The following is a 16181-nucleotide window of genomic DNA, read 5'->3' as shown; positions in this document are numbered from 1 at the left end:
AGAGTTGAAATTGTTAAGATACGCAACCTCTGACTTCTCAGATTTCGAGAAGGTGATATAGGGGGGATGCCTCATCTGGTATTTCTGACCAGCACTGCTGTGGGTTGATTTTGTGACCCACACCCATGTGCTCTGTGAGATAACCACCCTTTTCACCCTACCCTTACTTTACTATTAGTAATCACAACCATTCTATCCAGACAAGAAAGGCAGCTGCTCGTGGCCTCCTCCAGTTCTCCCTGTTAGGCAGCAAGAAGAGGCCATCTTCACGTTCATCAAGTCTGACTACTGTGATGGAGGCATCTGTACACACACCAGCCACACGGGAGAACCAGGGCCGCTACCTCATAGTAATGTCATATGGCTTTCACTTGATAGTTTTGCCCAGAGGTACCAAAAGGAAGAAAGAAGGAGTGACTTTTTATAAGTGTTTTTCATCTGAAAGCCATTCTGCCTGTCAACCTGTCTTAGGATGCTTTTTACCTTTCTGATTTTTTTTTGTGTAATTACAGCTTTGGCTTTACAGATAAAGTAATAAAGAAGAGCCAGTGTCCCATCGGCATCTTTGGTAATGGTTTCAAGTCAGGTTCCATGCGGCTAGGAAAGGACGCTCTTGTCTTCACCAAGAATGGGGGTACGCTCACTGTTGGACTCCTATCACAGACCTATCTGGAATGTGTCCAGGCCCAGGCAGTTATTGTACCAATTGTTCCATTCAACCAGCAAAACAATATCCTTTCTGAAAATGGAGAATGTCCGTTCAGAATGAGTCTGATCTGCCTATTACAATAGAAATCTCTTGTCTTCAGCTCAAATCCAGCTATCAAAAGTTTTCATATTTAAAGAGATATTCAAGTGTCCTAAATTTAACTGGAATTTCACCCTATGAAATACTTTTGGAAGTAAAAGTACTGTTGATAGAAGCTTAGAAATGTTTTTTATTGTATTGAAACTTCCATTGTTTTTGAGATACATAGTATTTGTCAGCTTATCTGAGAGCAGAATGGCTCATTTCCCTATACACCTAAGACAAGCTGTTATTTCTATTAGAATGACAGGTTGTCTAGACCCAAGCAACACTGCAGTAAAGTTTGAACTCATTGCTTCCTGAGTCTAAAGATTCAGCCTTTGATCTGTTTCTTAAACAGCTTTGGTTCACAGTGTATTTTCAAAGCGGTAGTCTGCAAGGGTGACTAATTTGAGTGTCTCTGTGACCTTTCTCCATTTTCCCCCTTCCCTTTTTTCTGTAGCAATAATGCTCATGCTTCCAACTGTATGACTATATTTTGTCCCAACATGCAACCCAGATGTCCCAAATTGATCGTATCCTTTTAAGATACTCATTTTTCTTTGACTGTATTTGGTCTTACAAAAAATGATCATCACTGAGGACTCCTTGCCCAGCCTAGAAGCCATCTTGAACTATTCCATTTTCAACAGTGAAAATGACTTGCTGTCCCAGTTTGACGCCATCCCAGGCAAAAAAGGCACTCGGGTTCTCATCTGGAACATCCGCAGGTATTGTATCTTAGGGGTGATAGACTCAAGTAAGCAAAGGTAGTAGGATGAAGGACACTTGACAAACCCCTCTCTAGAGAAGCAGAGTAGATAAATTTGGATGCATATTTGGATCTCATTGCACATCTTTCCTTCACTTTCATTGAACCACAGTTCCTGTTTGAGAAAGTGGTTCTTAACTGGTGAGATGTGGAGCTTGATAAAGTGGAGATCCACATATTCTGAGGCTATTGCCAGAAATAACCAAGACAGTTCAACATTATTATAAGATCTTCAGAATACATTATGAATTTCTTAGATTCATGGACATTGTTTTGAGATAGAATAATGATAGTTATTTTATGCATTTGACAATGAAAATGAAGTATGAGAAAGAGAAATAACAAAGCACAACATGATCTTTGAAAATAAGGACCTCTTATTTCTGCCTTCAGAGCAGCTGGCTTAGAAGTATGAAAATCTTTGAAGCAGATAAATTTGAACTATAATAATGATACTGGCTTCACATCATATGTTTAGAGCTAATAAAACCATCTGGAAATACTTTAGGATAAGTCATCATTTGTTTAATTTGTCATGTCTGGTAGAATACATTTAACAGTGTCCACAAAAGTCTACAAACCTTATATATAAGATAGAAGGGATACTGGTATCTTTAACAGAACAGGGTATCAGATGTATTCATTCTTTTTCTCCTTAGGTCAAGTATTTTGCCTCATTTCTTAGCTGGTAAAACTGTATAAAGTATGCTGGTATTTTATAAAGAGTACTTTCAATTAAAAATAAAATAAGGAGATTTTTAAAAATATATATATACATTGGTAATTTAGATCTTCCTGTGTCCTACTGGGAAAAATCTCAAGTAAATTTAATTTATATTATAAAGGATCATTTTCCTGAGGTGTTTCCAATGATTTAAACACATTAAGAAGACTTTTTTCTTTGTACATTGTTTCTCAGTTATATGGTATTAGGTGTTATGTGAATAAAAGATTCCATGGTCAATAACTGGGGGAAAAGCTGTCTGAAACAAAGTTTACCATGTTGCTTTTTTGCAGGATTTCTCAGAGGCTTTCTTATGCTAATGTTATTTCAGTTGGCCTTGAAAATGTGTAAGAGAGCTATATAGTATGTGGTTTTCCCAATTTAAAAAAAAAAAAAGCAGTTTCTCCAGACCTGTTTTCCTTGAATGGTGAATGGTTGGGTGCAAGGAGGGCAGGGAACCTCCTTAGAGAATGTGTGCAAGTGGAGTGAGGTAGCAAGAATCAGGAACATCCTGGAAAATTCAGAATGTACTATTATAGTGAGGTGGGCGTTTTTTACATTTTCAACACAGCACCTCTGAGCTAATAGAGGCTGAAGTATGAGAGGAGGTATCACTAGAGCTTGAGGTGGCCCTGAGGGCCAAGAATTGTTTCTCAATTTTATTCAGTCATACAACCCTTATTACTTACTTCTCTTTTTAAAAAAGATTTTATTTATTTATTCATGGAAGACACACTGAGAGAGGCAAAGATACAGGCAGAGGAAGAAGGCTCCTCTCTGTGGGAGCCCAATGCAGGAATCGATCCCAGGACCCCAGTATCAGGCCCTGAGCCGAAGGCAGATGCTCAACCACTGAGCCACCCAGGTGTCCCTACTTATTTCGTATTTAGGGGAACTACTGTTCCACAGAACAAACTTTGGGAACGGCTGTTCTGATATATATGTTTTCTCTGTAGCTCATCTCTTGTTTTGGGTTTTTTTCCAGGAACAAAGATGGGTCTTGCCTTTTCACCCTGGCAGTTGTTAGCAATATAGTCCAGGGTCTCAGAATGGATCAAAGCTAAGTAGCCCAAAAGGATTATGAGAAGAAGAAAGATCCTTGTGAAAGGAATATGAGCACTATTATATTTAAATGATAATTCCATAAATGATATTTCAGAGGACTAGCAGATACATGCTGTTTCTATGGCAACCTTTTTTTCCTTCCTCAAAGAAATAGGATTAGATCTAGGGAATCTTGGTATTTCATTAGTCCTTATACTATTGCTGAAATCAGAAGTAGGTTTTGATTCATTCTTCTATTTATTCAGTTAGAGTGGATGATGTTGAATGACCTACCCAGCAGTACCCAGAAAGTTTGGATCTATTTTAAGATCCCAGTCTGAGAGTAGCTGACATCCATTTGATTTATCAAATCAGACATTTCCACTTTCCCTTTTTTTGTCTTTTGTACTTGGCTCACCACTTCTATGAAACAGTCGATTTGTTTAGACTAGGAATACCTCTAAGTATTGTGTGATCTTCAAACCAAGTAATTTATAGCTCCTTTGTACTGATAGGGAAAGAAATATGTGTCTGAGTTTTGGCTTATATTGTTTCTTCTCTCTTGGGTTCCTGATGCATTTTTGTCCTTTGGAATCAGTATTTGTTAGATTGGTACTTGTCTCTTTTACCCAGAAATAAAGATGGAAAATCTGAGTTGGACTTTGATACAGATCAATATGACATCCTGGTATCAGACTTTGGCACAGAAGAAAAAGAGACTGGTGATGTTACCTGTGAGCTGCCAGAAACAGAGTATTCTTTACGGGTGAGTAAGAGTGGTTTTTCTTCAACAACGAGAGGTAAGATCTCTTGTAACATGAAAATATTTCAGAACAAGATCTCAGTTATATAAAGATGACAAACTTTTAGCCCTGTGCCAGGATTCCTTTTCACTGTCTCCTCTATAGCTAATACTGTCAGTAGCACTTTTGTGCAGTAGTTGAGATAACAAGGTAGAGAAACTAAGCCACATCTTTACCCAGAATAGATCTCAGTCACTAGCAGTGTTTATGAGGATGTTAGTAGAATTGGTGATGTCATATAATAATTTTCCCTTTGCTGTTCCATAGGCATTTTGTGGTATTCTGTATATGAAGCCACGAATGAAAATTTTTCTGCGTCAAAAGAAGGTGACTACTCAGATGATTGCCAAGAGCCTGGCTAATGTAGGATATGATTTATATAAACCTACTTTTACTGTATCCTTACAACTACATGAAATTGGACCTCTTCATTTCAGGATTAGATTTCCACGTTGAAATAAAAAAAACAAAAATGATTTTTTTTCCCAATTGAAAAATGTGTGTTGTAATACAAATCTTATAACAGTATATTCTTTTTTTTTAGAGAGAGAGAGCAAGAACAGGGAGGAGGGGCAGAGGGAGAGGGAGAGAGAGAATCTCAAGCAGGCTCCATGTGGAGCCCAATGTGGGGCTCAATCTTACATCCCCAAGATCATAACCTGAGCTGAAATCAAGAGTTGGATGCTTAACTAACTGAGCCACCCAGGTACCCATACAGTATATTCTTTAAAAAGGTGTTTCTTTTTTTTTTGAAAGTATTTCTTAAATGCCAATAGATATGTTAGTTTTATCAGAAACCATCTGGAAATTATTAAAATCATACAGCATCCTGAGATTTTGGAGATTCTGGGTTAGAAGATTCTGAAATATCTTTTTCTAATAGGAATAATTTATTTTTAAATCTTCAGCTAATTCTACTGAGTAGCCAGGTTTGAGACTCTCTGCCATAAGGAGTGATCCATGCTGTATGGTTTGCACTTGAATTTTGTTATATGTTACATTGAAATAATCAAATATTAACTAGAACATGTTAATCTTTTGGGCATAGTATGATCTTTGTTGTTACAAGTCTAGACTTATATTGATGGAAGTTAGGAGAGTGAAAATTAAAGGTTGATTTCCTAGGGTGAGGTAAATCCTCAACAGGTTTGACATGGATTTCCTGATACTTGTCATAATGGGAGCCACTCAAAGAAGTAATACTGATTTTCACTTCTACCCCCTATTACCCTGGGAATGGATTTCAGATTCTTGAGAAAAATCTTAAGATGAACTATGGAAATTAGGTCCAACTCTGTTGATGGCTTTTGGGGCAAAAATAAAGTCTTTGGAAGGGGAGAACTCCTAAGCAGTCATGAAGAATTGCTCTCATAATTTATTTTCTAGTAACTAAGCACAGCTCTTGGCCCAAGAAACATGTTCCCACCCGATTTGCTTTACCTAGTTTGCTTTGTCTTTCTTATGTGACCAAAAATTAGAAATTGTTATTCCCTTTCTTAAAAGCTGTGTAAGTCCTTACTCATAAGTCAAGTGATTTTCTCCTTTTTTGGGGATCACATACCTTCTCTACTACAAAAGCTTTTGAAAAAGAAAAAAGCCCTGAACAAGGCCATCTTAGCAAACCCAGAACTAGTGTTGTTATATTTTGTAGGTACATTAGCTGTAATTCACTGTATGTAGGCTAGGATCTTAATGTCCTAGGTTTAACAGAGCCAGTTGTAAAGAAGTACTTTCCAACCACTATTTCAGGGGATGCCACATTTCTGTCTCCAGCTTCTTTCTTTTGTGGGTTTCTGTCAGAGCAATTCCTGTGCACTGCTGAAAAATACAATTCTCCTGAAGATCTAATTGGTTTTATTAAGTGATCTGTGAAGAGGGCAGCATCCCATTTAGCAATTAAGAGATGGTCCCAGGAGCTATACAAAGTGGAAGGTATTATAGGATGGAGCAAAAAGTTGTTAGCAAAAGAAAAGAAAGGATTATTTTAGGCCAGGTCAGCTTCTTTTTGTGGGAGAAGGGAAAAGCAGGGTTTTTATCATGTACATAGTGTTGAGCAGGAAATTTCAGATGGACTCTTGAAAGGTCATACTCCTGGGATTGTTTAGAGCCAGAACTAAGTCCTGATTTGTTTACTTGGGGGGCAAATGATTCCAATTTGGGCTTTTTTTCAATGTATTTATATAAGAGAGTGAGCACATGTACATGTGTGGGGGGAGAGGGAGAGAGAGAATCTCAAGCAGACTCCCTGCTGAGCCGGAAGCCCCCCGCCTGGCTTAGTGTCATGACCCATGAGATTGTGACCTGGGCCGAAATCACAAGTTAGAGGCTTAACAGACTGAGCCACCCAGGTGCCCATTTTTTCTTTTTTCTTTTTTTTAAAGATTTTATTTATTCATGAGAGACACAGACAGAGAGACAGAGACATAAGCAGAGGGAGAAACAGGCTCCCTGGGAGGGGGGAGCCTGATGTGGGACTCGATCCCAGGACCCTGGAATCATGACCTGAGACAAAGCAACCACTCAGCCACCTAGGTGCCACCCCCCACAGTTTTTCTTTTTTTAACAGCAATGCATGTGACATATACTTCAACCTAATTTCCCATTAAACTAGTTATCTTCCCCTGTTAGAATTTGGGCTAAATGAATTCACTATAGGCATGAATGACATGAAACTTCTGATAAAATTTACCCCAACATCAAAGAGAGACAAGATCACTGATGTTGACTTAATTATTCCTCAGTTATCAAAGGCCTCTTTTCTCTTCTTGTCCTTCCTTCTTATACTAGTTTGGGAAACCTCCTACCCCAGTGCACTGCCACCCCGTGATTTAGAATTTTAAAAGCATGCAACAGAAGAATTTGACATATCTCTAAAAAATGTTAAATTTGATAGTATAGAGTTTGAGTTTGTTTTGGGGAGTTTGTCCTGTTTTGCTTTTTCATGGGAATAGTCTTACCTGAGATTTGATTGGAACTTCTCGAGCCCAGAACGTAATTTCTGAGCCAAACTTTACTCTGTCGTGTAGCCCCCTGTATGATGTCTTTGTATCATACCTGACCTATTTGTTAACTGGATTCGATGCAAGTGACTAATATTACATAGAGAGGGCAATGGAGATCGTTTTTGGAATCAGTAACAAATTTCAGCTCATTTGGACCTGAAGATTTCTTAGTATTTGTTTTAATAGAAATTTCAGTTTCTCTGTCTCCCCCTTTGTCTTTCTCACTCTCTTATCTTGGTTTTTGAATCAAATAGAACCTGCTAAAAACATATCATTGTTCATCTTTTACGTATAATATTTAATTCACTTTATTTCATGTCTCCAAGCTTGTTCACTTCTTTCCATGAAACATATTACAACAGGACTATTCATTGTCCTTTACCCTTAAAAAGTGACTTTATTCTTCTTTATTCTCGCTTTTGCTTTCATTGTGTTTTGCATGATTAGCAGGACTTACCTTATTGCTTATACAGTTGACTCTTGAACAATACAAGGGTTAGGGACACCTACTCCCTTGCACAGTCGCAAATCTGAGTATAACTTTGGACTCCCCAGAATCCTAACTACTAATAGCATACTCTTGTTAGGAGGCTTTACTAATAACATGAACAATTAACATATGTTCTGTATGGTAGTATAAACTGCATCCTTACAATAATACCTAACTTTTTCTTTTTTTTGCGGGGGGCACTTCTGGGCTGCACAGTGTATTTGTGAGTCTTCAAAAATTGGCACAAATCTCCAAGAATTTTTCCAGTGTATTTATTGAAAAAAAATCTATGCACAAGTAGATCTGTGCAGTGCAAATCCATACTGTTCAAGCATCACCTGTAATTGTGTGGATTTGTATTGTACTAGCTACCACTCTTATCTTACCTAGCAGCAAATTGAGCAACTAGCACAGGTTAAGAAATGTTTTGTGATTGTTTATGAATTTTTGAACCACTGATGATATTTTGGTGTATTTCCTACACTCTTTTCTATGCATGTATTCCTATATACATATTTTTAGATAATACTTATCATTATATTCTGAACATTTCCTAATGTCCCTAAATATTTTTCAGGGACATAATTTTCAAAGGCATGTAATAGACCATGTAAATATACTAACATTTATTTAGACATCCCCTTATTGTCAGACATTTAAATTATTTGTTTTTCTGTCATTCTAGCTAATTGACCAATCTCTATAACTCATAAGCCTTTATGAACTTTCCTATTTCTCTAGGATAAATTCCTGGAAGGAGAATTACTTGGTCACAGATTAAGAATATTTTTAAAGTTATTGCTACAGATTTTGTAAATGTCCCCTGGAAGGGTTATACCAACTTAAATCCAATGGTATATGATGTTTTTTTGTTTTTTTTGTTTTTTTTGTTTTTTTTTTTTTTGCTCTAACAGTGCAAAATATTGTTTGCTAAATCCCATGGTGTTTGATTCCTTAATGATTTTCCTCTCAGAATAAGCAAGTGAAAATAACTTTTGGGTTCTCTTGCAAGAATTATAACCAGTTTGGAGTCATGATGTATCATAACAACCGACTCATAAAGTCTTTTGAGAAGGTGGGATGCCAGGTGAAGGTGAGTGGTTAATGTTTCTTTGTCATAGAAGGCTGAAAAGAGAAAGAAGAGGATTTGAAATTTGCAAAGGGGATAGACTCATTAATTGCTTTTACTCCCACCTTATGATGGTTGTTAAATCTGATCCTGGAACTCTGTGTTATCAGTGAGCTGTCTTTTGTTGGAAAGCTCTTTCTACTTCTCATTCTTCACCGGTGTTAATTAATCCAGGAGCTTTACTGAATGCATTTTCCAGGTAGCTGTTGAGAAGAGAGAGTATTAGAACACCAGTAACTTTGCCATGTGTATTGGTTTATTAGTGTTTAAGATAGCTCTTTCTACTTTCTTGGAGAGACAATAAGGCACAGTAGAAGCAGAATGAAATTTAGTGGTTGATGACCGCTAAATTTGACCCGGATTTGAATTCTGCCTTTTCCACTTAAAATCTGAGGAACTTTAACTAAATTTTTACATTTCTCTAAGGCTCATCTTTCCTTCCCTGTAAAATAAAAGCAACAGAAATGATTTTATCTGCTCTGCCTACCCTACAGCTTACCAGGCTGAGAAGCTTAAATGGGATAAATAATGAATATACTATACAAATTGAACTGTACAAATACTACCATCATCTTCAGTGTTTTAATGGCATGTTCAAGTTGTCAGATCCACAAATATCCTATTCATTCCCATTTTATAGATAAGATTGCTAAAGCATGAAAGATGGTAAACCGCTTTGCGTTACACAGTAGGACAAAGTTATAGAAGATCTAGGATAGCTAATTTACAGCCTATGCTGCTTTTCATTGTTATATCATCTTTATATGTACAACACATATATGAATGCCATCCTAATTACACCTTGACTTTTTAAATCCCAAAGTATTTTATATCAGCTTGTCATTAATAACCACTGCTAGTCTGACTCCCCCCCTTTTTTTTTAAAGATTTTATTTATTCATGAGAGACATAGAGAGAGAGAAAGAGAGAGAGGCAGAGACACCAGCAGAGGGAGAAGCAGGCTGCATGCAGGGAGCCTGATGTGGGACTCAATCCCAGGACTCCAGGATCATGCCCTGGGCCAAAAGCAGACACTAAACTGTTGAGCCACAGAAGCGTCCCCTGACTCCCTTTTGTAATTGTTTGGTAGCCTAAATATATAAAAATTACTTATTTTTGTAGAGTGTGATGTTTACATATTATCCTTAAAATTGCTTTTCTGATGAAGGTTGGTTTCTATTCCATAGAAAAGTAGTATGTAGCCTTGTTTGTCTTTGTTTTTTTTTTTTTAGCATTGTCATTCTTTGTTCAAAGGAAATCTTACAGCAATCCAATAATATAAAACAGATGAAGGTGGAAGTAGTGTGCATGAAGTAGAGATGGCTATTAATCCCTGGAAAATCCTAGAGAATCTATGGATCATAGTTTGAAAATCTCTGCCTTAGAATTGGTCAGAGGTTCCAGTCCAGTGGAATACTTGTGGTCTGTTCAAGTTCATCCTGGGTATTTCTCTAGATGTTGCTGTACTTTCCTTGCCTTTGAATGTTATGTAACCTTTCTATTACTGCTTAAAATCAAAAGGAAATGCTTCCAGATGGTCAACAGTAATGTAAGTGTTGAACTTAATATTTTTTTTCAAAGCCAACTCATGGAGAAGGTGTGGGAGTAATTGGAGTCATCGAGTGCAATTTCTTAAAACCTGCCTATAACAAACAAGACTTTGAATACACCAAGGAGTACCGGTGAGTCACTCCCAACCTGAGGTGTTTCTGATAGTCTATTCAGATCTGATTCTATCCTCTGCAATTTCTCAAATCATCACTAAAAGCCAGCCAGATGAGCTGAGAATTCCTTTAAACCACTCTTCCAAGATGAGAGATAAAATTACTTGATTTTTCAATGAAAGCTTATTGATACATTATATAGAGAGAGCCCAGTTGAGATAAAATTTACCTTTAAAAAGTATGGAAAGAGCATGGCAGTCACTTCATAAGATACTTCTGGTAAAACAAAGAGTTGGGATTGATCTTAATGAAAAGGGATGAAAGGATCTGCAGGCATCAAATATGTTAGGGGAAAAAAAGCCACAGTTTGAAGTTTGTTCCAAAAGAATTTCTTGAAGCCGGTGAACAGATTGAGAGGAAAGCAGCAGGAGAGATGTGTGTGTTTTCATGGAAGCATCTAGATTTCATAAGTGAGACAAAAAATGAAAAAGGAACTTGACACTGAGGCTGAAACAGCAAGGATATTTTTAGGAGACAAAAAAAGGAGTCAATGAAGCCAAGATAACAACAATTTGTTGTAAAACTTTTAGCGAGGGATGGATTATTCATTCCTTCTTAAGTATATCTCCTATGTGCTAGCTACTAGGGACAGAAGAATGAAAGATAAGAATCCTTGATGCCTGTGAACAAACTAGATGAGATGTATGCAAAGAAGAAACAAATACCCATAAAATAGTTGCTTCAATGGAGGATACATGCAAAATGGGAAGAGCCTTCAAATATGCCTAAAGGGTCAAACAAAGCTTCACAGAGCAGATCCTACTTGAGCTTAATCTTGAAGGAGAAATTGGAGTTTGCTAGGTAGACAGATAGGGAAAAGACATTCTAAGCAGAGGAAAGTCTAGGCAGGAGAGGGTAGGCGGTGCTCTAGTAGTAAGGAGAAAGAAGGTATGAGGACATTTGGTGTCCTTTTCCCTAAAACCTCATAGCAAATTTTAGAGGGGGGGCAGGAAGCCTTCCCCAAATTTATTTTGGTTTGTACCCAAAAAATGTAATAGAATTAGTTAAATCTTACACCGTAATTTATCAGGAGCCATAGGAATTTTCGGTTTACTGCTTGAAAAAGAGACAGCTGTTTGGGTGGCAACCCTAAATTAATTTCAGGGCAATGGGTTCTTGATTCCTCAGGCCACCCAGTGGGTGTGGTAACCACCTGCCCTCAGTTTAAGGAATATGGCCTTTTAAATGAGTCTGGCCCATAATAGAGATCTTCCACTAGGACCTGACTCTTAAGAGTGAAAGTTTAGAAATGACATCAGTTGGACAAGTTTCAGAGCCAAGTCATTCTTTTTCTCTTGAGTGAAAGGAACAGTGAATTTCTAGTGAAAATGAAATAGTTAAGATTTGTGAAGTCCAAATATTAGATATTAAACAGTACTTAACATCTTTCTTATATCATCTTTGTTACCCCACCCCCCACATCTACCTTTTAAATTTTAGAGGGATTAGACCTTGGCTTGTGATGTTTTGTTTTACTATGATGAGTTTGAGGTGATTGCAGGGCATTTAAATAGAGATATTCCATAGACAGTAGTTTTATCTAGTTAAATATCTAGGACTTTTGCTTAAGTAGCTTAATATCTGCTACACATTTTATTGAAAACAGGAAACTAGTATACTATCCTACATACAGAATCTTTTGAGGATAACAAATTTGTATTATTCTTATCCCAATTCTGGCATCATTATCCTTTTTCACTGTATTTTATATAAATGAAAAGGTGTTTAGTTAAAAAAAAAACAGAAGACTTTGAGAAGGGGATTAGAGAAGGCTGTCTGCTATCAGAAACTCATCCTAAGAGTATGATAGAAATCAAAACTGCAAATGCTAAAAGAGATACCAGCCATCATAGTACTGGAATGTCTACAAATAAATCATCTGTAATATCACTCTTAATAGTTATGGATATCAGATTTCAGCTGCAACTATCAGGACTCAAACTGACAACGTTTTTAGAGTGAATTTCAGCTTAAGAAATACCATGAACACACACCCACTGACCACCTCACTGGTGCAATGGCACCGTGGCTGGGCTTTGTGGAGTCTTCCAGAGAAATTCAAGGTATGGATGCTGCCTTTCAGGAGCTTACAGTCTGTTTGTAATGATGAATTGTCATATATGTGAAACAGTTTAGACAGCAATAAAATGGCTGTGTGATCAGTCAAAACCTAAGTGATATGGTACAGGAAAAATGCCCTGATAGAACAGATAGGGAAGGTTTTAAGTGGAAGTTATGACTTGAGATTTGTCTGAAAGGATACAGGACTTAGAAACAGGAGGGAAAGAAATTCCAGGATGGAACTATAGCATGACAAGTAGTGACAGGAACTCAAAATGGTGAGAATATAGGGTGTGGGAAGAGGACACAACTAGAGTGAAGGGAAATAGAGTTGAATAGACAGAATAGGGCCATCTCCTGAAGCAGGAATTGACACACTTTTCCTGTGAAGGGCCAGGAAGTAAATATTTTAGTTTTTGTGGGCCATGTGGTCTGTCACACTACTCAGTTCTACTGTAGTATAAAAGCAGTATAAAAGCCCTAGAAAATAAGTAAAGGAATGAGCATGTCTGTGTCCAAGACATTTTTCTTTTACAAAAGCAGGCAGTGGCCTGAATTTGGTCCACAGTCTGTAGTTTGCTGACTCCTACCCTAGAGCCACAGTTCCCAGACTGCATGCCAAGCTGCACATAATAAACTCAAACAGAGGGGAGCAATAGGGTATTCTATATTTTTGAGGAAAGTACCGTGACACTCAACTTCTACCTCTAAATAATAGAAATGGTCTTCTCTTCCTGTTCGAGCAAATCACCACAAACTTCGTGGCTTAAGACAATGCTGATTTATTGCCTTAGAGTTCTGTAGGTTAGAAGTCCCAACACAAATAAAATTTGTGCCTAGCCTCACTAGGCTAAAATTAAGGTTAGCAGGGCTACATTCCTCTCTGAGGGCTCCAGGGGGGGAATCCATTTCTAGAAGTTTCCAACTCCTAGAGGCTGCTGGCATTCCTTGTCCTGTGCATGGCCCTCTCTCTCCATCTTCAGAGCCATCAGTGGTGGGTCAAGTCCTTCTCACATCACATCACTCCGATGATCCTACTTCTTTTTTTTTTTTTATTGGTGTTCAATTTGCCAACATATAGAATAACACCCAGTGCTCATCCCATCAAGTGCCCCCCTCAGTGCCCGTCACCCAGACACCCCCACCCTCCACCCACTTCCCCTTCCACCACCCCTACCTAGTTCGTTTCCCAGAGTTAGGAGTCTCTCATGTTCTGTCTCCCTTTCTGATATTTCCCACTCATTTTTTTCTCCTTTCCCCTTTATTCACTTTCACTATTTTTATATTTCCCAAATGAATGAGACCATATAATGTTTGTCCTTCTCTGATTGACTTATTTCATTCAGCATAATACCCTCCAGTTCCATCCACATCAAAGCAAATGGTGGGTATTTGTTGTTTCTAATGGCTGAGTAATATTCCATTGTATACATAAACCACACCTTCTTTATCCATTCATCTTTCGATGGACACCGAGGCTCCTTCCACAGTTGGGCTATTGTGGACATTGCTGCTATAAACATCGGGGTGCAGGTGTCCCGGCGTTTCATTGCATCTGTATCTTTGGGGTAAATCCCCAGCAATGCAATTGCTGGGTCGTAGGGCAGATCTATTTTTAACTCTTTGAGGAACCTCCTCGCAGTTTTCCAGAGTGGCTGCACCAGTTCACATTCCCACCCACAGTGCGGGAGGGTTCCCCTTTCTCCACATCTTCTCTAACATTTGTGGTTTCTTGCCTTGTTAATTTCCCCCATTCTCACTGGTGTGAGGTGGTATCTCATTGTGGTTTTGATTTGTATTTCCCTGATGGCAAGTGATGCAGAGCATTTTCTCAGGTGCTTGTTGGCCATGTCTATGTCTTCCTCTGTGAGATTTCTGTTCATGTCTTTTGCCCATTTCATGATTGGATTGTTTGTTTCTTTGGTGTTGAGTTTAATAAGTTCTTTATAGATCTTGGATACTAGCCCTTTATCTGATACATCATTTGCAAATATCTTCTCCCATTCTGTAGGTTGTCTTTCAGTTTTGTTGACTGTTTCTTTTGCTTTGCAAAAGCTTCTTATCTTGATGAAGTCCCAATAGTTCATTTTTTATTTTGTTTCTCTTGCCTTCATGGATGTATCTTGCAAGAAGTTACTGTGGCCAAGTTCAAAAAGGGTGTTGCCTGTGTTCTCCTCTAGGATTTTGTGGAATCTTGTCTCACTTTAAGATCTTTCATCCATTTTGAGTTTATCTTTGTGTATGGTGTAAGAGAATGGTCCAGTTTCATTCTTCTGCATGTGGCTGTCCAATTTTCCCAGCACTATTTATTGAAGAGACTGTCCTTTTTCCAGTGGATAGTCTTTCCTGCTTTGTCGAATATTAGTTGACCATAAAGTTCAGGGTCCACTTCTGGATTCTCTATTCTGTTCCATTGATCTATGTGCCTGTTTTTGTGCCAGTACCACACTGTCTTGATGACCACAGCTTTGTAGTACACCCTGAAATCTGGCATTGTGATGACCCCAGCTATGGTTTTTTTTTATATTCCCCTGGCTATTTGGGGGTCTTTTCTGATTCCACACAAATCTTAAGATAATTTGTTCCAACTCTTTGAAGAAAGTCCATGGTATTTTGATAGGGATTGCATGAAACATGTAAATTGCCCTGGGTAACATTGACATTTTCACAATATTAATTCTTCCAATCCATGAGCATGGAATATTTTTCCATCTCTTTGTGTCTTCCTCAATTTCTTTCAGAAGTGTTCTGGAGGTTTTAGGGTATAGATCCTTTACCTCTTTGGTTAGGTTTATTCCTAGGTATCTTATGCTTTTGGATGCGATTGTAAATGGGATTGACCCCTTCATTTCTCTTTCTTCAGTCTCATTGTTAGTGTATAGAAATGCCACTGACTTCAGGGCATTGATTTTGTATCCTGCCACACTGCCAAATTGCTGTATGAGTTCTAGCAATCTTGGGGTGGAGTCTTTTGGGTTTTCTATGTATAGTATCATGTCATCGGCGAAGAGGAAGAGTTTGACTTCTTCTTTGCCAATTTGAATGCCTTTTATTTCTTTTTGTTGCCTAGATTGCTTCTAGTACTATGTTGAATAGCAGTGGTGAGAGTGGACATCCCTGTCTTGTTCCTGATCTTAGGGGAAAGGCTCCCAGTGTTTCCCTATTGAGAATGATATTTGCTGTGGGCTTTTGGTAGATGGCTTTTAAGATGTTGAGGAATGTTCCCTCTATCCCTACACTCTGAAGAGTTTTGACCAGGAATGGATGCTGTCTTTTGTCAAATGCTTTCTCTGCATCTAATGAGAGGATCATATGGTTCTTGTGTTTTCTCTTGCTGATATGATGAATCACATTGATTGTTTTACGAGTGTTGAACCAGGGGATCAAATCCTACTTGGTCATGGTGAATAATCTTCTTAATGTTTTGTTGTATCCTATTGGCTAGTATCTTGTTGAGAATTTTTGCATCCATGTTGATCAGGGATATTGGTCTGTAATTCTCCTTTTTGGTGGGGTCTTTGGTTTTGGAATTAAGGTGATGCTGGCCTTATAAAACGAGTTTGGAAGTATTCCATCTCTTCCTATCTTTCTGAACAGCTTTAGTAGAACAATGACCCTACTTCTGTCATCACATCTCCTTCTCTG

At 38.0% G+C, this 16181-nt stretch overlaps 1 protein-coding gene across 2 annotated transcripts in view; it reads left to right on the top strand.

Annotated features, from left to right (window-relative positions):
• The window catches only part of MORC4 (MORC family CW-type zinc finger 4), a 53174-nt gene that overhangs the window by 11707 nt on the left and 25286 nt on the right, over positions 1 to 16181 (top strand). For both annotated transcript variants that reach the window (XM_038587999.1, XM_038587998.1), the window contains exons 4-9: positions 513 to 730; positions 1371 to 1518; positions 3961 to 4093; positions 4398 to 4526; positions 8596 to 8715; positions 10333 to 10433. In XM_038587999.1, coding sequence (XP_038443927.1) covers positions 513 to 730; positions 1371 to 1518; positions 3961 to 4093; positions 4398 to 4526; positions 8596 to 8715; positions 10333 to 10433 — 849 coding nt within the window. The remainder of the gene's footprint in view (positions 1 to 512; positions 731 to 1370; positions 1519 to 3960; positions 4094 to 4397; positions 4527 to 8595; positions 8716 to 10332; positions 10434 to 16181) is intronic.

The sequence above is a fragment of the Canis lupus genome, chromosome X, assembly GCF_011100685.1.
Source record: "Canis lupus familiaris isolate Mischka breed German Shepherd chromosome X, alternate assembly UU_Cfam_GSD_1.0, whole genome shotgun sequence".
Lineage (NCBI taxonomy): Eukaryota > Metazoa > Chordata > Mammalia > Carnivora > Canidae > Canis > Canis lupus.
This window is presented reverse-complemented; position numbering and strand designations above follow the sequence as displayed.